Source organism: Bubalus kerabau, chromosome 17 (genome assembly GCF_029407905.1).
Source record: "Bubalus kerabau isolate K-KA32 ecotype Philippines breed swamp buffalo chromosome 17, PCC_UOA_SB_1v2, whole genome shotgun sequence".
Classification (NCBI taxonomy): domain Eukaryota; kingdom Metazoa; phylum Chordata; class Mammalia; order Artiodactyla; family Bovidae; genus Bubalus; species Bubalus kerabau.
In genome coordinates, this window is record NC_073640.1 from 37,644,558 (window position 1) to 37,668,603 (window position 24,046).

The following is a 24,046-nucleotide window of genomic DNA, read 5'->3' on the forward strand; positions in this document are numbered from 1 at the left end:
TGTTTCTAATGTAACCCATTTCTATAAGTAACTTTGAAATAGCAAGCCAGAAATAATGAACTCAATTAGGAATGGATAACTTTTATTCTCTGAGAAAATTGTTTCCTTCCTCTCCACCTCAGCTCCCTGCCCCCGCAAAGAACAAGATTACATTATTACAAATGAGAAAAATGTTTATTAAGGAAACAATTTAACAATTCTCCCTAGCAGAACTTGACAGACTAGGGCACAACCTGAAGACAATTACAGTTTCAGTCATTAACACACTATAGGGTGCTTATTCTACAACTGAAAAGTTGCTGAAGTTTGTGACATGCCACTATAAATGTAAGTATTATTAAAAATTACAAATTGTTTGGTGATTATTTTGACAACCTCTTGAGCAGCAGCTCCTGCAAGGAAAAAGGAGAAAAGCAAATCTTTGAAAAAGAATTAAAAAAATTATATAAATATAAAAATACTCAATTCTGTAAAGAAAGCCTTTCCTTTCCAAAACCAAAGATGTTTAACAGTAATCCAAAACAGACATAACTTACTGAGTCATATCAAAACAAGGGACTATAAGCTTTTATAACTATGTTATTAAAGGAAATAAAAAATTTGTTCTATACATTCACACCTTGAAATATTATGCCATAGTTTAAAAGAAAGAAGTTTTTGAAATTATGGTGGTTTAAAAATATTGGCGAAATATATTATGCAAGAAAAAGTCAAACAGTATTATAAATTACTGCATTTTTTTAAAGACAGAAAAGATTCTCAAAGGATACCCTTCTGTTGCATTTGAATTTTACCCCGTGCATGTTTTATAATAAAAAGGGGTTAAAGGAATATTTGTAATTTGGAAAAGATCTATATTAAATACTGCTAGACGGCTATACTCAGTAACAGTCTGAGTATATAGAGATAGTAACAAGTTTTAAAGTTACTATTCAAAACAACCTGGCTTCCCAGGTACCTGCAATGCAGCAGACACAGGAGACTTGGGTTCTACCCCTGGGTCAGGAAGATCTCCTGGACAAGGAAATGGCAACCTGCTCCAGTATTATTGCCTGGAAAATTCTATGGACAGAGGAGCCTGGCAGGCTATATAGTCCATGGGGTCGCAAAGAGTCAAACACAACTGGTACGCATGCATGTTCAAAACAAAACAACAGAAAATAAAGAAACGACAACAAAAAACAACTAAGAAAACAATTTTTCATCTTTTATAATCTGAAGCTTCTGCTTTCACATTCATTCATTCAAAAAAATCAGACTCTGCTCTGTACCAGATACTGTCCTAGGCACTAGGGATACAGCAGGGAACAAAAGACAAAAATCCTTGTCCTCATGGATCTTACTTTTCAGTAGTGAGGAAGAGAGAATTTACAAACAAGTAAAATGTCAAGTGACTAAGAGCTAAGGAGAAAAAGCAAGGGGTGGGGGGGATATGAGTGCAAGAGGAGGGACTATTTTAAATCAGGGTATCAGGAATGGCTTCACAAAGAAGATAATATTTAAACAAAGACCCCAAAGAAGTGACTTGTGCAGAATAATAATAGGATGCACGTGTTGTAGACCAAAGGCATGTACCCCAAAATTTCTATGTTACGCCTTAACCCTCAATGTGACCATATTTGGAGATAGTCTTTGGGAGGTAATTAGGTAACTAAGGTCATGGGGAGGGGCCTTCTAAGAAGAGACACTAGAGAGCTTCTGTTCCATCCACCCTCAGCTTCCTGCACAGAAAAGAGGTTATGGCACACAGCAAGATGGTGACAGCCTACAAGCCATGAATAGACGAAGAGAGGCCTCACCAGAAACCAATTATACCGGCCCTGATCTCAAACTTCCAGCCTCCAAGGAGTCTTACGAAAGAGAAGATATTGTTGAGTTGGGTCATGAAAAACAGGTAGATTTTAGACATGGAAGAAAGAGGGAGATTTAGGGCAAATGGGTCCGAAGAGGGGTAAAGATTCAAAGGGCATGTCTAGGGGGAAAGCAAGTAACTTGAAAAAAACAAGGAAAGAAAGGCTGGGTAAAACCAGAACACAGAATGAAGGACTCTGGATTTGTTTTCTGAGGACTACTATAGTGTATATGTGTGTACTGGCAGGTCAGAAGGTTAGTTAAGTGAGAGAAACAATCAGAGCTATGCCTTAGAAAGGCTATGCTTCAGGACAGCAGTGGGAGAGATGGAAAGCAGGGAAATCAACTGTGCTACACTGACCTCCCTAGTTAAAACAGCTAGGAAAACAAAACTTCACAACTGTAGTGAAGACAGAAAAGATTTCTCATCTCTGGAACTTACCCCCTAAGAATGCAGCAATGGTGTGTGGTTCAGCAGCTCCGTATCGGCAACTACAGGAAAGGATGGAGACAGGAACACAATTAGCCATATGACACAACAGTACTGTCTCTTATATTCCCTAAAAAAAATACTCACAATTCATGGACATAATCGTCTTTCACCATTACAGATAATCCATATTCCTGAAGGAAGCTAGTGAGACAAGACTTCAACTTTCCTATATCTTCTTCAACTTGATAGTTAGACACTCCTAAAATATATATATATATATATATAAATTATTTTTCATTGAAATAAATACATGATTCAAAATTGTTGACTGCCTCTTCTATTTAATCCAGTGTTAGCTGTTTAGTCAAAACTATAAATCTGAAATAAGAACAAAAATAATGGAAAGTATGAGACCAATATTTGCAACTATCACAAACCTGTATCAATCAAAGAAACCATCTAAAAACCTATTAAAAATTTGAATTTGACAAATCTGCTTTGTTCAGGGGTCTATACCCAGTATCTAGAAGACTATCTGACACATAGTTGGTACTCAATGATTTTTTGATAGAACTAAATAAATGAGAAAGTAATGTCCTATACACACACACACACACACACACACACATCCTTTATAAAAATTCTGGTGTTTATTACCCTTTCCAGGAGATTAAATGACACTAAGGACATAAAGCTATAATAATGAGTTAACACTTATGGAGCATTAATAGACGCTGGACATTGTTTTAAATACCATCTGTATATTACTTCATTTAATCCTCACAACAACCCTGTGAAATAGACACTATTATTATCTTCATTTTACAGATGGGAAAACTGAGGCACAGAGAGATTGGGTTATTTGTCTGAGTTACTTAGCTCACAAGTAGCAAAACTGCGATATGAGCCCAGGCAGTTCTTAATGATCAAACTATGATGTCTCCAAAGGGAACCTGTTATTATTACTTGGAAGGAAAAATGTCATTGCCATAATATCCAGGTACTGTTAAATTCCTCTAGTTTAGTTTTTAACCCCTCTAGTTTAAAAACTATCATTATTCCTTGTCCTCAAAATAGTAGCATCTACCCTTTATTGGGGACATTTCATGCAAAGATGGGCTCGATAAAGGACAGATATGGTATGGACCTAACAGAAGCAGAAGATATTAAGAAGAGGTGGCAAGAATACACAGAAGAACTGTACAAAAAAGATCTTCATGACCCAGATAATCACGATGGTGTGATTCCTCATCTAGAGCCAGACATCCTGGAATGTGAAGTCAAGTGGGCCTTAGAAAGCATCACTACGAACAAAGCTAGTGGAGGTGACGAAATTCCAGTTGAGCTATTTCAAATTCTGAAAGATGATGCTGTGAAAGTGCTGCACTCAATATGCCAGCAAATTTGGAAGACTCAGCAGTAGCCACAGAACTGGAAAAGGTCAGTTTTCATTCCAGTCCCAAAGAAAGGCAATGCCAAAGAATGCTCAAACTACCTCACAATTGCACTCATCTCACATGCTAGTAAAGTAATGCTCAAAATTCTCCAAGCCAGGCTTCAGCAATACGTGAACCATGAACTTCCTGATGTTCAAGCTGGTTTTCGAAAAGGCAGAGGAACCAGAGATCAAATTGCCAACATCCGCTGGATCATGGAAAAAGCGAGTGTTCCAGAAAAACATCTATTTCTGTTTTATTGACTATGCCAAAGCCTTTGACTGTGTGGATCACAATAAACTGTGGAAAATTCCGAAAGACATGGGAATACCAGACCACCTGACCTGCCTCTTGAGAAATCTGTATGCAGGTCAGGAAGCAACAGTTAGAACTGGACATGGAACAACAGACTGGTTCCAAATAGGAAAAGGAGTACGTCAAGGCTGTATATTGTCACCCTGCTTATTTAACTTATATGCAGAGTACATCATGAGAAACGCTGGACTGGAAGAAACACAAGCTGGAATCAAGATTGCCGGGAGAAATATCAATAACCTCAGATACGCAGATGACACCACACTTATGGCAGAAAGTGAAGTGGAACTAAAATGCCTCTTGATGAAAGTGAAAGTGGAGAGTGAAAAAGTTGGCTTAAAGTTCAACATTCAGAAAACGAAGATCATGGCATCTGGTCCCATCACTTCATGGGAAATAGATGGGGAAACAGTGGAAACAGTGTCAGACTTTATTTTTTTGGGCTCCAAAATCACTGCAGATGATGACTGCAGCCATGAAATTAAAAGACGCTTACTCCTTGGAAGGAAAGTTATGATCAACTTAGATAGCATATTCAAAAGCAGAGACATTCCTTTGCCAACAAAGATCCATCTAGTCAAGGCTATGGTTTTTCCTGTGGTCATGTATGGCTTGAGAGTTGGACTGTGAAGAAGGCTGAGCACCAAAGAATTGATGCTTTTGAAGTGTGGTGTTGGAGAAGACTCTTGAGAGTCCCTTGGACTGCAAGGACATCCAACCAGTCCATTCTGAAGGAGATCAGCCCTGGGATTTCTTTGGAGGGAATGATGCTAAAGCTGAAACACCAGTACTTTGGCCACCTCATCAAAGAGTTGACTCATTGGAAAAGACTCTGATGCTGGGAGGGATTGGGGGCAGGAGAAGGGGACGACAGAGGATGAGATGGCTGGATGGCATCACTGACTCGATGGATGTGAGTCTGAGTGAACTCCGGGAGTTGGTGATGGACAGGGAGGCCTGGCGTGCTGCGATTCATGGGGTCGAGAAGAGTTGGACACGACTGAGCGATTGAACTGAACTGAACTGAACCCTTTATTAAGTACTTATAAAAAGCTAGGCAGTGTGTTATGTGATTTTCATACATCATGTACCTAACCCTAACAATCTAACAAGAGTATTATTATCACCATTCCATACTGAGAGAACTGAGACTTGGAAGGAAATAGTGACTCACCCAAGATCAAGAAGACAAGAAGTGATTTGAACCTAGGTTTAACTCCAAAGTCTGTGCTCTATATAATAGCTAATTTCCCAAGATGGCTCCCCAATGAACACCTCTTCATGCCCTCATGTGGTCCCCCTTCCACTAAGCTGACTCTGTGAAGCCAATAGGACATTAGTGATGCTTGAAAGCCAAGTCATAAAAAGCTTTGTGCCATCGACCTGAGTCTTTTGGAATTGTTAACTCTGGGGAAGGCAGCCACTATGTAAGAAATCTCGAACTGCCATGCTGAATGGAAGCCCCATTGAGCCACAGGGTTATAGATGTCTGAGCAGCCCCCAGAAGTTCCAGATACCCTGGCTGAAGTGCCACACATGTCAGTGAGTATGTCTTCATGGATGACCCCAGCCCCAGGTGTCCTGCACCTCCGTTCTTGGATGTCTCCGGCCCCAGGTGTCCTGCACCTCCATTCTTGGATGACTCCAGCCCTAGGCATCATGCATCTCCATGGGAATCCCCTTTCCCCAGGGAGAACTATCTAACTGAGCCTAGCCAATCCTCAAAGTCACAGACACAATAATGGATTGTTTTAAACTACTAAATTTGGGGATGGTCTGTTATGCAGAAGATAACAAAAAATACATTCTAAGCAAACAATACAAATAAAGCTGTATATTTATTTGCTGTTTTATTCTTTTTCCTTTTCTGGTAAGCTTGCTCATTAACATTATAACTCATTGGGTATACTGCATCAGTTGGGGCAACAGGCTTTATGACACACCCAGAATGTGCTGCTATGCAATAATCCTGCACAATTAAAACTATCATCTTAATAAAGATGTCCTGGACAACTGAAGACCTTGGAGCATATGCCAATTCCCCAATTACTACATTTATAGATAACAAAAAATAGATACTGAGCAAAGAAACATCTTCCGAGTTCTGAGTTCAGAAGTCACTAGCATACTTCTTGTGATTTTCCCATTCTACCAAGTCAAACTCAGTGTGAATCTTAGAAGTCAACTATAGAAACTAGCAGGAAAAAGTTTTATCCTATATGCAACCAACCAACAGTCCCCTGCAATAGTTCAGAATCAAATACTGTTTGCAGTTGGTTACACTTGGCCTCACTGAGATGAACCATGTGTAAACTGTTTACAGTGTGAATTCAAGCATCGTACTACTGTCAACACCGCAAAAGCCCTTTAAGATTTCATTCCATTTAAGTATTTATTTAAGATTTTATTGGGAACTCCCTGACAGTCCAATGGCTAGGATTTGGAACTTTCACTGCTCTGGCCTGGGTTCAATCCTTCATCAGGGAACTAAGATCCCGCAAGCCATGCTGTGAAGCCAAAAAAAAATATTTTCACTGTATTTGATAATTTAATTGCTATCCTTACCTGGATATCTACCATGCTGTTTATGAAATCTATCAACAGCCCGTAACATTAAGTATAATACTATCTCGTTATCTGGATTGTCCATGCTGGAAACTGAAAGGAAAAACATTTCAGTATAATTTGGGTAATTCATGATTTAAAAACAAGGAAAAACTGAATTTACTATATACTCAAGTTTCAGAATACAAGGTAATTCTATCACAAAATTTAAATATTTTGTAATGATAAAATAGAAAATGATACATAATAGTAAAATAAAGGGAAATATATTATTAAAATAAAACCCAGTGGTATTATGGATAGTTAGTTATGGCCACATAATCTCTAATAAAGTAGTAAAATGCTAAATTTAGCTCTTCTACATACAACACAACTTACTCAGTGACCTAAATATGATTATATATATGTACATTAAGTTTTATAGGTTTTGCTGGTGGCTCAGATGATAAAGAATCCACCTGCAATGTGGGAGACGTTGGTTCAATCCCTGGGTTGGGAAGACCCCTTGGAGGAGGGTGTGGTAACACACTCCAGTATTTTGCCCCATGGCAGAGGATCTGGTGGTCTATAGTCCATGGGGTCGCAAAGAATCAGACACGACTGAGTGACTAAGCACCACACAGCACATTGAGTTTTATATTTTGAAATTACGACCACTTGGACAGGCTGACAGAGTAAAATTTAGAGTATAAATATTTATATTATCCTTTATATTATCACCATACACTCTATTATACATACTGTCATACAATATGTATAAAATATCATATCCTTAAAATTAATAACCTAGCATCAAAAGGTTATTACTCACTAATTTCATCCTTGTTAATTGTATCCAAGCTGTATTCTTCAGCTAAGGATCGACATCTCACCACTCGAAGAAATGCTGAATTACTGCCTGAACACAGGAAAGGCATGATGGAAGTAAATGGTTAAGATACACTAATATCCTGATTAAGAACAGAAAATTTTGTGTATCCTCTTTACAGACATAGAAATATGAAGAAGTGGCTCTAATGGTTAGCAGAAATGGCACTACAACACAAGCCATCTTAAATTCATGTTCTTGGCATTACATTCAGTTCAGCACTGAGTACGTGGGTGACGGCACCTGTCTGAGCCTCAGTTTTCATTTGTAAAACAGAAATAATATTTTTTAACTTTGAGTTGTTCTGTGGATCAGAATTCCAACTGTATGAAGTATATACCTAGCAGAAAGCCTGACAAGGCTCAATGAATAGTAATTTTTATTATTATTCTGGATAAGCAGTCCTGAAGGAGAGTGGTATATATAGTGTGCTCTGGGTATAAGTTAAGGCTTTAAAAACAAAAAACTTTGTATTATGAGAATTTTCAAATGCATTCCAGTAGAGAGACCAAAATACTACCCAAATACCTTCAAATACTCTCAAATACCCAATATCCAGCTTTTAATCTGGTATCATATAATGTAGTAGAACAAACACTAATGCATAAACAAGGTGCAAGATTAGTGGTGGAACAAAACATTAAATCTAAGCCTAAACAAACATTGCTGAAGAATCTTAAAATGGATAATTTGGATACATATATTTTAAGAATGGGTAACATACAAAACATGCTTTTCCAGAAACGAGAGGTCATAGCTACGGGGAAAAACTCTCAGGTGGCATATGAAACAGACTTTATTATTCTTAAATTAACTCTTAAATACTCTGGGCCTACTAAAGAGTTATCAAAGAGACCCCAGGAGCCTAGCCACTCTGAAACTAAATGGCAAAATTCCTAATTCTAACAGTCTGATCAAATACTGATCAAAATTAGTATTTAAACCAATCTTGTCAATGTACATGTGACTCAAGACTTCATACCCAAACTCTTTAGATAAGACTTTTCCAAGTTATTTAAAATTAATAAGCCAAAAACAATTCTGCACTACTGATAATTTTCAAGGTATCAATACAGATATGACCTATCTCTGATCAGTCTTAGAATACTCTCTCCTTTTATTATGAGAGAGAGAAAAAAACCTTACCCAATAATTACCTATATTGATACCACTGAGACCATGGAAAAATGTTAATTTCAACCATTTAAAGTTGCTGGGAACATTTCCCATGTCACATTTTTTATCAAACAAAATAACGAAATTTAAGTCAAGGTGACTTACAGAGTAATTTTAATTCTTTCTCTGAAATGGACTCTGGTGCCTGTAAAGAGATAAATGCAGATTTTGCTCCAGTGTAAAAGAAGATCAACAGAGGGTGCAGCACAAAGCCAGTCACTATGACCGGCCTTCTCATTAGGCAGGCAAGTGAAAGACCCTCTGCAGAAGGTCTGAGCCAGTGCCACACCCTCTCTCTGAGCCCTTCCTGGCTGGGTTTATGCAATGCAATCCGGCCCATGTGGAGCTGTACTGTCTATCAAAGGCACTGTGCCCAGCAGCTTACCTGGCCTATAGACTGAAGCAATTTGGCAACATGATTACCCACAGCAGCAGCATCTTTCTTTGCTTTTTCACGGTAACTGGAAAAGAACAACAAAAAGCTACTATTAAAAAAAAAAAAGCTACTATTAACAAATATTTAAACTGCCAGATTTAAATATCACCATGAAGCAAACAAAAAAATGTCTTTCCCTTTCATGAAAAAAATACTGATCTGGCAATGTATGAAATGTGACAATGCCATGGAAATGCCACCAGTAGCACCTGTTAGTGGCTGGTGATGGACTCTGGGACTTCACCTAATACCTAGTATCTCTGAGTAATTAACAGCACCTAACTTAAAACCTGCCCTCCTGGAGAAGTCCATGATCCATGCTTCTCTGATAGAGGACCTAACAAAATATGCTACAAAAGAACATGCTTAAAAAAAAATAATAAAAAAATTTAAAAAAGAACATGCTTAAGCTCCCTCGTGGCTCAGATGATAAAGAGTCTGCCTGCAATGCGGGAGACCCGGGTTCAATCTCTGGGTTGGGAAAATACCCTGGAGAAGGAAATGGCAATCCACTCAGTATTCTTGCCTGGAGAATTCCTGGCAGGCTACAGTCCATGCAGTTGCAAAGAGTCAGACATGACTGAGCGACTTCACTTTTTCAATCTCCTTGGTCAAGTCCAAGGAAAGTTAAACCCTTTAAAACTGACCATCTAACAAATCCATGTAAAACTTGAGATGGTCACCCTCTAGAGATAATCAGTGTTAAGCTGATCACCTCTGATATGAGGTCATACTTCTTTCTCTCAACTGACTTTTCCCAAGTTTTAAGTAGTTGAACTTTTAGGCTAGGGCAACAAAGATTTGTTAAGAGAATGACTGAGATGAAGAGTACAATCTGTCTATGGAATAAAGACCTTCTCTGTGTGACATTATCTGGCCCTTGAAGAAGCCAGGCCAGTGGCCCTGCATTTATCCTCAGCATACCCAAAGATACACAAGGGTAATATCTATTGAGACCCATCCTTATGACAGTGGATAGCACATGTCTGTCTACAGTCATGAACTCTTTAAACTATGAAACATTAATGACAAAAAAGTTATCAAAAACTAGAGTCTTGAAAGCTTTAAATTACAGATAAAAGAGGACAGAGCCATGGTTATGAGTACAGATCTGGGTTTCATGAATTCAAATCCTGGTTTTACCATTTACCAGTTGTCCTGCCCTGAATAAATTACCTCTTCTATGCCTTAGTTTCTTCACCTGTAAAACTGGGACAATAACAGTATCTCTCTCATAGGATTTTTGTGAATATTAAATTAGTTAATACATAGACCAGTTCATTGCACAGAATTAAGTGTTCAAATGTTGGGTTTATCTTGAAATATGAAAGAAAAAGTCTGACGCCCAGAAACTAAGTGGGAACTCTCTATACTTTCTGCCCAATTTTGCTGTGAACCTAAAATTATTCTTAAAAATAAAATAAATTTTATTTTAAAATAAATCTGCCCTGTAAGTTTTTTAGCTTATTTTTAAAGCAATGAGATTATAACAAACTTTCATTTGATTTCTGATTTCTGGTAGACTGATAAAACATGTTCCTCTCTAATAGATTGATTTTTCTCTTACATAGCTTAAAGACAGGTGACTTACACATTTTGAAGTTTTATATATTTGCCTGAATCTGCAATCATATCAGGAATTGTGCCTCGAACAGGTAGATTTCCTTGACCCTCTTTGGCCACAAATTCCTTTAAGGCACGAGCTAAAATCCAAAATGTCGGAGTCTAAAACAAAGAAAAAAAAAATTAATGTTAAGTGACATTTCAATTTGACCTGAAGGTTAAGGGTTGCTAATTTTACTTTTTTGTTGTTACCTGTTTGGTGATATTTATGCAGCGATCATCATTAAATATATCTTCAATACTGCTTGGGATCTAATAAAGGAACACAAAAACATTAACCTATACTAAGAATTTGCCCACCTTTATTTTCACTGTAATCTTCCAAATAAGTTCAAATACAAACTTCTGATTTGTTTGGACTTTTATTCAGAATTATCACCAAATGGAGATTTGTTGGGGAAAGAGAGAACGGAAGAAAATCCCCTCCTGCCCACTCCTGTTAGCATTTAAAGACCGACCTATTTTCTTACATCATATATGGAGTAAAGAAGGAGCCTAAGTAAATCTTTTTATAGTTATATTTGAAACGAAGAAAACAGACAAGCTAGATTTGTAATCCTTCGTGTTTTTTCAGCTTATAAATAATCTGAAACCCATATACCCTATCTAGTGATGGTAGAAGAAGACAAGCACTCTGAAAAGAGCAAGATAGTTAAATTAAGAACTTCTAATGCAAGCAAGAACATCATATGTTATGAAAACTATAAAAATTGTAGGCTTTGGTTCTACTGTTATGTGGAAAAAAGAAATTTCTTACTGGTAACTCTCTGCTTCCACTCCCCTCTAGAGTCTTTTATCCTCAAAAGAGCCAGAATAACTTTTTTAGAAATATAAATCAGGTCACTTCATTCCTCTGCTCAAAACACTTCAGCAGCCTTCATTGCCTTTATGATGGGGCCCTTTCTGCCTCTCTAAACTTAAACTCCTCCCACCACTTTCCCCCTTGTTCACTTCATTCCAATCACAGTGGCTTTCATACCCATCCTTGAACAAATGCCAGGTGTCATCCCACTTCTGGGCCTTTGTACTTGTACTTCCTCAGCCTGAAAAGCTCTTCTTCCAGACCTCTGCATGTCACACTTCACTTAGGCTTCTGCTTCAACACATCTCCTTCAAAGTCTCCCTGGTCCCTCCCGATCCCAGACCTCCTCCTTCCCCTCATGCTCTACCCCTTTGTTCTGCTCTAATTTTGTTCACAGCACCTAGTACATTTGTCTGTTTGCTTAGCTCACTGTTCCCCAACCAAGGAACCTTGTTTTTTTTCAATTGGGGTAAATTATACATTCAGTGAAATGCACAAATCTTAAATGACAATTTGATGCTTTCTTGTAACTATACATATACTTTTAACCATCACTCCAATTGAGACATTAGAAAATTTTTATCACCCCAGAAAACTGTGTGATTCACACAGCAAATATTTTTAATCACTCAGCAACACAACCTCACTGTCTCCAGAAAGTTTGTAATGACACCTTAAGTGCTTTCCTAACTTGAAAGGTAGCGTTTTTTGCTATTTTAAACTATAAGAAAATTCTAACTACCAATTTTGTTATTCCAAAGTTCCCCCAAAATTTCACTGGTCAGACTTCAACAATAAAGTCCTCCAAGTAATCTTTAAGGTATATGATGTCATTAAGAACATCTTCCAATGTATTCAAATAATTACTGTTAAAAGCAAATGCAAAAAAATAAAAGCAAATGCAGAGTTAAGATTTAACTTTTCAGGCAACACTATTTGGACCAGCAAAATAACACCTTCATTATATAATTCCTACCCCTAAACCCTTACTACTCACAAATCATGTACTTCAAACAATTAATTTATGTAAATCACTGCATAAATATTATATGCTGAAGCACTGACATCCATTTTAACATGGACAATACAGAACCTAATAAAAGAAGATTAAAGCTGTATTATAAAATTAATTTCTAACCAACTATACAATTTAAGAAATATTAAATTAAAACTAAAATCAACTATTTCACCTATGAGGACTTTAGAAAACACCTTTCACTGGTGAATACTTCAGTAGCTCTTAATACCTGAGTTGTATTTAGTGCTGTATTCACATTTTTAATAGCTTCTTCAAAATTCTCTTCATCTTCTGGAGTCCCATTTTCATTCTTTAAAATTCCTATTAAAATAGAAACTAATTAGCAAAGAACAGCCCTTTTCTTTTCATTCCTTCTCTTTCCCCAACATTAAGGAAATAACCTTGTCAGATTCAGAAGGGAGGATTGGATACTGAACCTTAAGAAGAAATACAGCTTATTATTATTCATTCTTAAAATTACACAAGGAATGGTTCCTTAACCTCCCCTGAGGAAAATAAAATACAAGCTCATGATGGCATCATCCAACAAAAGTGCTGACAGAAATCCAATAACATTAGCTTCAAGCAATCTTTAAACTTTATATGAGGTTTAATCAAATCCCAGATTACCTTGTCTAATCAAATCTCTGAAGTCTTCTTTTTCTTTATATGTTTTAGGTATTCGTCCATTGGTCTAAATTGGGTTAAATAAATTTAAATATAGTTGCAAAAACTCAAGATATGGAAATTAAAAGTCCAGTTTCCTCCCAATTTCCCCATCCACATGAGATTGCATCAGCAAATCGATACCTCAGTGAAACCAGCTGACTTGATAGAAAACAAAAAGTGTGGGTCATTTCTCTACATTCACTCCTCACTGCCAGTTTCAGAATGACATTTGTTCAAATTTCATTTTGTTAATAAAAATGTCAGTATCAAAAGAGAAAATGCTAGATTCAAACTGAAAAACACCCACTTTTCCTATAATCCCATAAGGAAAAAATATCAGTCTCCCATCCCCTCCAATGAAATTCTTTATAATAAACTGAAAAAATACAGTCACATATGGAATGTCCTTTCTCAAGAAAGAAAATACTGGGACTTCCCTGCTGGTCTAGTGGTTAAGAATCCGCCTTCCAATGCAGGGGATGTGGGTTCGATCCCTGGTCAGGGAACTAAGATTCCACATGACATGGGACAACTAAGCCCACGCCACAACTAGAGAAGCCTGTGCACAAGCAACAAGAAGATCTGTGTGCCAACAAAGATCCCACATGCCACAACTAAGACCCAACATGGTCAAATAAATAAATAAATCTTAGGGAAAAAAAAGAAAGAAAGGACATACTTCACTATACCACTGTGCTAAGTATTTAGCTACGATCACAATCCATGGAGTGTGGCTATGGTCCTAAAAATAAAACAATCAAAGAAAATATCAGTATTAGTTAAGATTTATTTTTCACTACACCATATCATTTTCAACAAATTCAACAATATTTTACTCAATTATTCCACCATGTTTGCATCTCTCAGTATATGTGGAATAATGAATGGAGGAAAAATGAGCTGGGTTAATAAAAATTGCTTAACAAAGCTTTTCGAAGCAGTGTCCAATTTAATCCTAGTAAGGCAGGTATATACTACGACTGTTTCTTTTAACATTCAGAAAACAGTCTCAGAGACTGCCACTCAGAAATAAAGCTCAAGTAGAGCTTCCCTGATAGCTCAGTTGGTAAAGAATTCGCCTGCAATGCAGGAGACCCTGGTTCGATTCCTGGGTTGGGAAGATCCCCTGGAGAAGGGGTAGGCTATCCACTCCAGTATTCTGGCCTAGAGAATTCCATGGACTGTATAGTCCACGGGGTTGCAAAGAGTCAAGACACGACTGAGCGACTTTCACTTTCACATCTTGATTTCAGACATCAAGCCTAGACTAAGGACAAGGGATCTTTTCTGTGTTTGCTGATGAACCAAATACCTGCACTTTAATTAACCTGTAGGTAGGAAAATACATATATATGTCTTAAATTACATGGCCTGTTATAAATATCATTATTTCTATAATGAAATATGCAGTTGCCTTGGTAATTCTCAAACTCTAAAAATAAGTTTCAACAGGAGTCAATTTCAACAAACACCCACCCCACATTCAAACTATTTTAAAAAGTACATCTCTTTGTTTAGGAGAAAAGAACCATGAAGAGGGCTTCTGGTACATGTCAGTGTCCAATCCCGTGGTTAGGGCTCCCTGCTTCCACTGCAGGGGCACAGATTCAATCCTTGGCCAGAGAACTAAGATCCTACGGGCTGCATGGCAGGCAAATACACACACACACACACACACACACACAAAGTCCAATTTCTCGACCTGAGTGTTGATTACACAGATATGATCAGTTAGTGTACTTTTCTTCAATAAAAAAGTTTTTAAATTTGGGGGAAAGATAGATTTATTTAAAATAAATTAGGTACAATGTTGTTACTGTGTGACCTGTGTGACCTGGATGAGGTTTATATTTTCTCACTTTGTAATTCAAAAACCTTAGGTTAAAAAAAAAAGTTTTCAGTATACTTATAAATGAAAAGTGACACACATCACCAACCTTTTTTTCCATATGATCCAAATCATAAGACTGAAAATGTTCTCTCAGTTCAGGAAATGGCTTATCCAGTCGTAGATCTTCTAAGGCATTATCTGGATGAGATTCTATTACTGTGAACCAAATAATCCCGAAAGATAAACTTATTTCCTTAGCAATATTGCTGGCAACATATATATCACAGGAACTTAGGAAATCTGTAATTTTTAAATGGACACAGGGCCTACAGCTTTTTCTCATTGTTTTGTTCATTACTGAGTTAAATTTACATATAAACTTATATTTTACTAAATGCACAAATCATAAGCGGACTACAGTATTAATAAAAATAAAACAAAGATTCCTTTAGCGCAGAATTTTCTTGTTATTATAATCGGAAAAGATGAAAATGTGTTCAGATAGCACCCAAAAACCTACCCTTCCTCCTCCTATGGTTTTCAACAGACAGCATCACCATCTACCTATACCTCTTCCTTAGGAATGTGATGGTCTTCCTTGACTTCAAGCTTCCATGGCCCAGTTATCAGTCATTCCCCACATCCTAATGTCACTTCGTACACAGCCCTCCATAGAGTAGAGTACAGGGAAGTGTGTAATTTCAGTGAGTGTTTAGAGGGAGGCTCAGTTCTGTCACTTGCTAGCTGTGTGACCTTAGGCAAATAACTTAATCTCTCTATGCCTCAGCATCCTTATCTATAAAAAGCAGATACAATAGTATCGACTTTATAAGGATCTGGAAAAGAGTAAATGAAATAACCCACATAAAGGCCAGCATACAGCTAGCAAGCTTAACCTTCATTATCATCTCTCCCCTCTTCCCTATCCTTATAACATCTGCCCTCAGTCAAGGACGCTCTCTCTATCTTTGTCTCTCTCTCTTTCTCAGACCTAGACCACTGAAAATCTAAAAGCAATCCTTGCCTCCAACCTTTGTCCCTCCAAATCCATTCATTCTCCACCGGGCTTCAGAGTGACCCATTTAAAACAAAATGTTTACCTTATCACCCTTTTCACAACTCTTAAATGACCCTGCCCCACTGCCAAAAGCTTATCCCCAAAAGCCACTCCCCAGCTTCCCAAGCAGACATCACTCTTCAGTGATACTATCACTGCACTAACAGACGACCTGGCTCACAGCAATGTATGAGTCCTGAGTGAAAATCTTATGATGATTTAAGATCAAAATTGTTTAAGTAAGGAACTTGAGTTGATGCAAGCCTGCCTTTGAATGACTTTAGTCTCCTACTAACACAGTTTGCTTGGAACAGTAGTTAGTCAAATGCCTTGATTGTTGTGTGGAATTACACCTGAACTGGGGGAGCCTGAGGCCTATATAAGAATAGAATAGAAAACTGGTGGGGAAAAGGTAGTGTAACCTCTCTGTATCAATGTGACCCACATACCTTGGCTCTTGCCTGTGCCAGCCATATATGCCCTATGTAGGTTAAGAGGCAAAAAAAGCTAGGTACTTGCAGAGCTGCCAGGCCTCCTAATAACATGAAGAAGCTGTACCTATTTTATCTCCTGCTTTGTATCCTTCTATAATGCTTAGTAAAGGAAACAGGAAGAGTAAAGCCTACTGATTCTGATTAGCACTTTGAACCTGTAACCAGAGTTGTGCTGCTATAAATTAACTTTGTGATTTCAAACTGACTTTCTAAATTATCAAGTTCCTAAAATTATAGCTAAAACAACCAACAGGAAGCCCCATATGTGCAACAATTTTACCTGGATGTTCTTTTATAATGATCCTCATATAACCAACTAGTCCATATGTCCTACAGATCAAAAGAGGGATTTGGGAATTCCAGAGGACATCTGCTAAACGTAGTAATGTACTGTAAAAGAAGGCATAATAGACAAGAACATAAGCAAATGGATAGATGCCCAACATGAAAATGCCTTAAAATGAAGCAACTTCCTCACTAAATAATAAATGCAAAGACGTAACTTTTGCATTCATATAAACAGCATATTTACATAAAGATAGGCTGAAAAGCAAGCAAGTCCACAAGGCAGCAGTTTCAAAGTAAGTATATCTTTTGGACTAGAGAGATATGAAAGCCTTGTCTTTCGTATTAGGGAGAATGTTACTAAAAAACAGTTCTATAATAAAGAAGAAGATATTTATAAAACCTATTTATCTACCCCCAAGCACTCCCTATAATTGTTTTTTTCCCCCACTAAAAAAATAACCAATGTTCAATTTAACTGTTCTAAGTTTCACATCTCAGTGTTTTTCTCTTCCCTATGTTTTTAATGCTGGAGATTTTAATTAGACCACTTCTAATTAAAGGTTTCTATGGAATTGAAGAATTTAAAAACCACAGACTCTGCAGAGAAAACAAAACTATGCAAATCTAATAAGACGTTAAAATAAAAACAAATTAACTTAAAAAATTTACCTTTCAGAAAGCTGAGTTGCAACCACAATGGTAAACCTACAGAAAAATGAAGGATCATTGTCTAGAAGGTTTTCTGGACTCTAAATAGGACACGGGAAAGAAAATCCAACAATTTCACAATTATATTAAACATGACAGAAATGGTTAAGCTTTTTTAGAACAAGTGAGGCAAATGCTAGACTCCAATGTTAAAATAATTCAACTTTTAACATAAAAATACAAAGATTAAAATTCTAAATACCTAGGGCTCTGAATTACTAAAAAATTATATTTCTGTACAGAAATAATAACATATATACCTCTTCCACAAAACTCCCAGAGACATCGTTATTTAATTCTTGTAAGAATTCCATGGCAGCTTGAGCTCGGTTCTTTAAAAAACAAAGCATTTGACTTCAATTAGAAAAAAATTTGGTTAAAATGTAACCCCCTAATTTACAGATCAGGCAAACAGACTGTAAAACAACCCAAATTCCATGCATAGATATGAAAAGTCTGCCTTTCATAGTGTTTAAAAACTGAGACTAAACCATAATATTATTTAAAACAGAGCTAAACCATCATAATTCAGAATTCTTACATGACTACATAATTTGCACTCTACTTTTCTGATTAGGCAAATGACCAGAAAACTCTGGGTAGCAGGCAGGGATATTCTAAGTCATGTTTGGACTTATGCTAACCTTCCACATTTACAATCCTGTATAAGAGAGATCAGTCTTTAAGGAAACTACATACACAATACTATATAATACATTACGTAGTACACAATACTACACTAAGTTGACCAATATGGTTCTGTAAGATTTTTAATATGAAATACAAAAATAAGACACATTCTGACTAACTCTTGGTAAAAAATCTTAACCCAAATACCCCAACTTCTGACCATTAACATTACTTAGTATTTAGCTTTAATACAGGATACAGTATAAAACTTCTAAGTTCTTAAATTACCAAGCACATAAATCTTTATAAGATCAGAAAGAAATGAACTAATTTTTTTCTCAGAGAAATAAGAAGATCTTTTTAAAAAACAGGTTATAATGATTTTAATACAATTTAACAGTTAACCTCTTTCAAAGTAAAGCTTTTCAAGCAATCAAGACATAGTGACATCACTAGGTGTTCAAATACAACTATATTCTATTACAAACTGATTTTTTACCTTGCCAATACTGCTTCTCTGAAGGAAAAAACTAAAATAGAATGAAAAAAAATTTTAATGGTTTCTTTGACTATAAAGGGAAGGTTATGTGTAATACCTGGTGCACTTCATTCATAGTTTAAAACAAAGTATATTTTAATTTTAGAGTGTAATAGACTTCCTAGAGGAAGAAAGCTGAGTGAAAACTTATAACAACATTCTTTATCTTGGGCTTCCCAGGTGGCTCAATGAGTAAAGAATATGCCTGCAGGGCAGGAGACTCAGGAGACAAGGGTTCAATCCCTGGGTTGCAAGACAGGCTAATAAATCAATGTTTCCCAAAGTGTTTGCCCTGGAGGAAAGGGTTCCCTGGCTTTCAAAAGTTTGGGAAACACCATGCATTATATCCTCTCTTGGAAATTAACAGCATATATAATACACAATATTAAAATCTTATACTAAGGAAATACTTTACAATTTGACCACGGAATCCATATGCCCATTTAACAGCTATAAACGTTCCCTAGAACCAAAGCTCCACAGACCCACCCTTGGGAAATGCTAGACTGCTCTTGCAGATAACTATAACAGATTTACTCAGGCTTTCTCCCACACATACCCTTATCATGTCCGGAGGCCCATATCTGAGTCTGCTTCTCAGAGTCAGGGTACTCTACCCAAAGAAAGGATAACCAAGCCCAATATGAACCAAAATCTGATTTCCCTTGTATTTACTCATTGTTGTTGATTTTTGACAAATATGAGAGAACCCAGACTCTAAGCTCCTGAAAAGGGAAGCTTGAAATCCAAATTCGGGAATGCCCTGACAGTCTATATATGATCATCTTTAAAGAATGATATACAAGCCAACTTTAAAATGGCATTTTTATAGAGACAATGTAGTGTAGGAAGAGAGATACCTGGACCAAGCTTAGAAGACACCACAAATAAAAGGCAGTTTTTATTATTCTTATAATCCCAAAATATAATTATTGTTAATTACATACTAATACCTAGGAATCAATGCAAGGACTTAGGAAGGATACAGATTTCACAAATTAAGGAATAATGACTACTCTTTGCATTAATAACAACAATAAAGACAGTAATGATGGCTGTCTTTTACTAACAGCCTATTTGCCAGACGGCTTGCTAGCACTTTACCTATATTAACTCACTCCGTCCTTGCCGTAATCCTAAACACAGCGTAATCCTAAACACTGCGTTGACTTGACTTTCCACCTGAGTCAAGTCACCCTGACTGAGAGGTGAAGCTGGGGTTTAGGCCTTGCTTTCGCATGACAATGCACTGCCTTCTCTAAAGAATGTATTTGAAAAGAATAGAACATACTTATTTCCAGCATCTTCTCCGCTGACCTGATTTCCATCAATAATTGTAAATGAACCAATGCCTGGGAAACAAAACAGAGTCCATCAAGAACATATGTTTCTGGTTAAAAACCTTAAAGAAGTAAATTTACAACCACAAAACTATCATACCTGGTAGCACCAAATTTTTAAGGATTTCAGTTCCTGTGGCTGTTGCGTTTATTAGGCAAACATGAGCAGATTCTAGAGCCTCCTGGCCGTGATCACCCCACAACCTACAAAAGAAGACACAAATTTAACATTTTAAAAACTTCCATGAAAATACAACTTTATTTGAATGGTGATCATTAAAGTGTTCTTGCATCGAATAACTGATGTGAGCCGCATGGCACACACGTGAGACAGGATCAGCAGGAGGTGTTATGGGAATCACACAGCTGAGTAACCTGAACTTAAGCCTGTCGTGGTTAAAGGGGGGGGTCAAATTAGAATTGGACACTTGGTCTTTCAGCTCTTAGTTCATTACTCTTTTCAAGTCAGATAACTTACAGAACAGAAAGTCTTTATATTCATTAACATTAGAGAAGTACCTTAGATTTAAAACCTATTATTCTCTATTATTATTAAAACCTATTATTCTCAGAAGGCTGAGTGCCGAAGAATTGATGCTTTTGAACTGCGGTGTTGGAGAAGACTCTTGAGTGTCCCTTGGACTGCAAGGAGATCCAACCAGTCCATCCTAAAGAAAATCAGTCCTGAACATTCATTGGAAGGGCTAATGCTGAAGCTGAAGCTCCAATACTTTGGCCACCTGTAAAGAGCCAACTCATTAGAAAAGACCCTGATGCTGGGAAAGATTGAAGGCAGGAGAAGGGAACGACAGAGAATGAAATGGTTGGATGGCATCACCGACTCAATGGACATGAGTTTGAGCAAGCTCCAGGAGATGGTGAAGGACAGAGAAGCCTAGTGTGCTGCAGTCCATGGGGTCGCAAAGAGTCAGACACGACTCAGTGACTGAACAACAACAACATTCTCTATTTTGGGCTTCCCAGGTGGCTCAATTGGTAAAGAATATACCTGCAGGGCAGGAGACTCAGGAGACACGGGTTCGGTCCCTGGGTCGCAAAGATTCCTGTAAGAGTACATAGCAACCCACTCCAGTATTCTTGCCTGGAGAATCCCATGGACAGAGGAGCCTGGAGGGTTACAGTCCACAGGGTCACAAAGAGTCGGACACAACTGAAGCAACTGAAGCGACTGAGCACACATGCATCCTCTATTTTATTTCTCCTGAAGTTACAGGGATCCAGTATAATTTAAGATCTTGACATAATACTGATCCACCATGACATGTTCAAGAGTGAGAAAAGCTTTACCAAGAAAACTGAAGTACCATCTGAAAAGCCTTCACACTGACTTCTACAGGAGTGCTTTAAAATGTTATTCCCAATTCTAACAGCATGACTCGTAAATGCATACATTAACAAACAGAAAGATGTAATAAAGATTAGAAATGTGTTATAACCTGAAATACATGTTACATCTTGTCACACCAGCATATCATTAACAGGGCAAGATATGTGATCAAACAGGCATCATGACAGCTGAGCTAACATGGCTACCTTTGCCCAGAAAGTCTAATGTGTCTTTTCTTGTCAGTATAGGAAACACAGAGGAAGCCCAAATCATTAGAAAAATATCATAGCCTGGAGGACTGAGAGACTTTAAGCTGCTTCCAGTCCATTGTCTAAAGCATATCCTCTCCTATTATGCAGCCTGTACGTCCTCCAGAGTAAATCACAACTGTAACTGCCTCATCTGGCGTTTTATTTGCTGAACATCCATCTCTCCATTCCACTCTAAGTTCCATAAGGGCACAAACCACTCCCTACGTTCACCACTGAAACCCCAGTGCTTGATACAGTGCCTTGCCCAGGATAAATAATCATTGAATAGCTGTCAAATGCATGGAGGATGAGTCTAGAAGAACCAGACAGACTGGAAACCTCTGTTTTTTCCCTATGAAAGTAGGGCACACAGAAGACACTTGGCATATTCGGTTGATGGATACTTGGGTAGTTGGAGAAAGAGCCTAAGAGAATATTGGTGCATCTCTAGGTAATATAGTTCAAGAAATGGCCCAAACAAAAATCAATCCTCTCCATTCTCTTGGCTGGCTAAGGAAGGCAGGGCCTGCTGACTGCTAGCTGGTGGCACAATCTTGCTTGTATCTGCTTCCCTCTGACACTTCAAAATCAATAAACAGTTCTCACTGTTTGTTCCTTAAATGGACTGGATTCAGCAAAAACTCTCTTTTGTCACAGTTACTTAGTAATCTAAAATATTTTATCAGCTCTGTCATGTATGGTTACCTCTGCTTCAAAACACAAGGATCTCCATGAATTTACAAGAGAACACAAGTTGGTTACAAAGTCTCTACCATCTTGCTTCTTTCCCCAGAAACTTTCCTTTCCCTTTCCCCAGGGAGCAGACCTTATCAGCTTTGGAAAAGCCAGAAGGCTTGAGTTTACATCCTGGTTCAAACACATGGGATACTCAGGGCAGGTTATCAAACTTTTAAGAGTCAGTTTTTCCATCTATAAAGGAGACAGAATATCTGCCTTCAAGACTGCTCTCACAATTGAGTGCATAAAGCCCCTAACAACAGCACTAAGCCAGAGGTGCAAACGAGTTCCGGTCCTTAGGGACATACTGTAACTTCTGGCTGGTGGGTATTCAGAAAGGAGGGAGGCCATATGGTTGTGCTATTTCTGCTGCCTTTGGTGGTGGTTTAGTCTCTAAGTCATGTCCAACTCTTTTGTGACCCCAGAGACGACAGCCCGCCAGGATCCTCTGTCCATGGGACTTCCCAGGCAAGAATACTGGAGTGGGTTGTCATTTCCTTCTCCAGGGGATCTTCCCAATGCAGGGATGAAACCCACGTCTCCTGCATTGTAGAGGGTCTCCTGCATTGTAGATGGTCTCCTGCATTGCAGGTGAATGTTTTACGGCTGAGCCACCATGGAAGCCCTTTAACCACACAGAAAATGCTCAATAAATAAGGAATGGGGAGTGTTAGGAGACAAGGCATGGGAGAGGAAGTAGTCAACGACTAGCCCGATGGCTTAGATCTACAGTCCATTAAGTAGATATCCATTAGTCCATTAGCCACATGTGGCTACTGGGCACTAGAAATAAGGCTAGTCCAATTTGAGATGCGCCAAAAGTGTAAAATGTTGGATTCTGAGGACAGAATGAAAAAATTATAAAATATCTCTAATAACTTTTTATACTGATTATGCGTTGAAATAGTAATATTTTGCACATACTGGGTTAAACAAAATAAACTGAAGTATTAAAATTATTTTCACCTGTTTGTCCTTTTTTAATGTGACTACAAATATAAATATTATGTTATATATACACATATATACATGTGTTATATATACACATAGCTGTAACTACGTATGTGGTTCACATGAGACTGGCATTATATTTCTACTGGACAGCGCCGGTTTAGAACAATACCTAACATTCGGTGCTGCCCTCGGCGGCCGAGATGGGGTAGTCCCGAGCCCCTCATTCTGCAAAGCCAGGAGCACAGCGAGGCGGAACCGGCAGCCGCCGCGGTGACGCTGGGGGCGGTGCACCTCGACCTGCACACCGCGTGGCGAGCGGGCAGGCGCGCCGCCCGGGGAAGGCGAGTGCCGGCCCTCGAGAAGCACCGGGGCCGCAGGCCGGAACCCTGAGCACGGGACGCACGGCCCGGCCCAGCCCGGCGGGAGGCCCGAGAGAGGCCCAACCCCGCAGCCCGCTCGTTTAGGCCCGGCCCGGACGCAGAGGAACCCGCTGGCCCGCCCGAATCGGTGAGCCCTGGCTCACCTCAGCTGCCGGTCGTACTTCTGCTCCTTAAGCAGCTTCCCCGGCTGCGCCATGGCCGCGCCCGCCCCACGGAGAACCGCCGGGCCACTACCGAAAACTGCCACCGCCTCCTCGAGCGCGCAGGCGCACTGAGCGCGCCTTTGCCGCTGCCTTC

General features: G+C 38.3%; 1 protein-coding gene across 1 annotated transcript; it reads right to left on the reverse strand.

Moving 5' to 3' along the window:
- Nucleotides 1–152: 152 nt before the first annotated feature.
- NAE1 (NEDD8 activating enzyme E1 subunit 1) lies at nt 153–24,046 on the reverse strand. The gene is made up of 20 exons (XM_055552470.1): nt 23,893–24,046; nt 20,179–20,282; nt 20,030–20,090; nt 18,700–18,730; nt 17,831–17,902; nt 17,532–17,611; nt 16,855–16,964; nt 15,130–15,239; nt 13,872–13,934; nt 13,154–13,217; nt 12,753–12,844; nt 10,896–10,955; nt 10,672–10,805; nt 9,030–9,105; nt 8,750–8,789; nt 7,412–7,498; nt 6,601–6,693; nt 2,429–2,543; nt 2,294–2,343; nt 153–392 (listed from the first exon to the last, which is right to left on the reverse strand). The coding sequence occupies exons 1-20, from the start codon at nt 23,943–23,945 to the stop codon at nt 283–285; spliced, it is 1,605 nt and encodes a 534-aa protein (XP_055408445.1). The 5' UTR covers nt 23,946–24,046; the 3' UTR covers nt 153–282.

Coding starts and splice junctions, on each gene's coding strand:
- NAE1 (XM_055552470.1), bottom strand. CDS start 23,945: ATGGCGCAGCCGGGGAAGCTGCTTAAGGAGCAGAAGTACGACCGGCAG. Junction 18,731..20,029: donor GGAGAAGATGCTGGAAATAA/GTATGTTCTATT, acceptor ATTCTATTTTAG/TTTTTTCCTTCAGAGAAGCA. Junction 15,240..16,854: donor CATTATAAAAGAACATCCAG/GTAAAATTGTTG, acceptor TTTGGTTCACAG/TAATAGAATCTCATCCAGAT.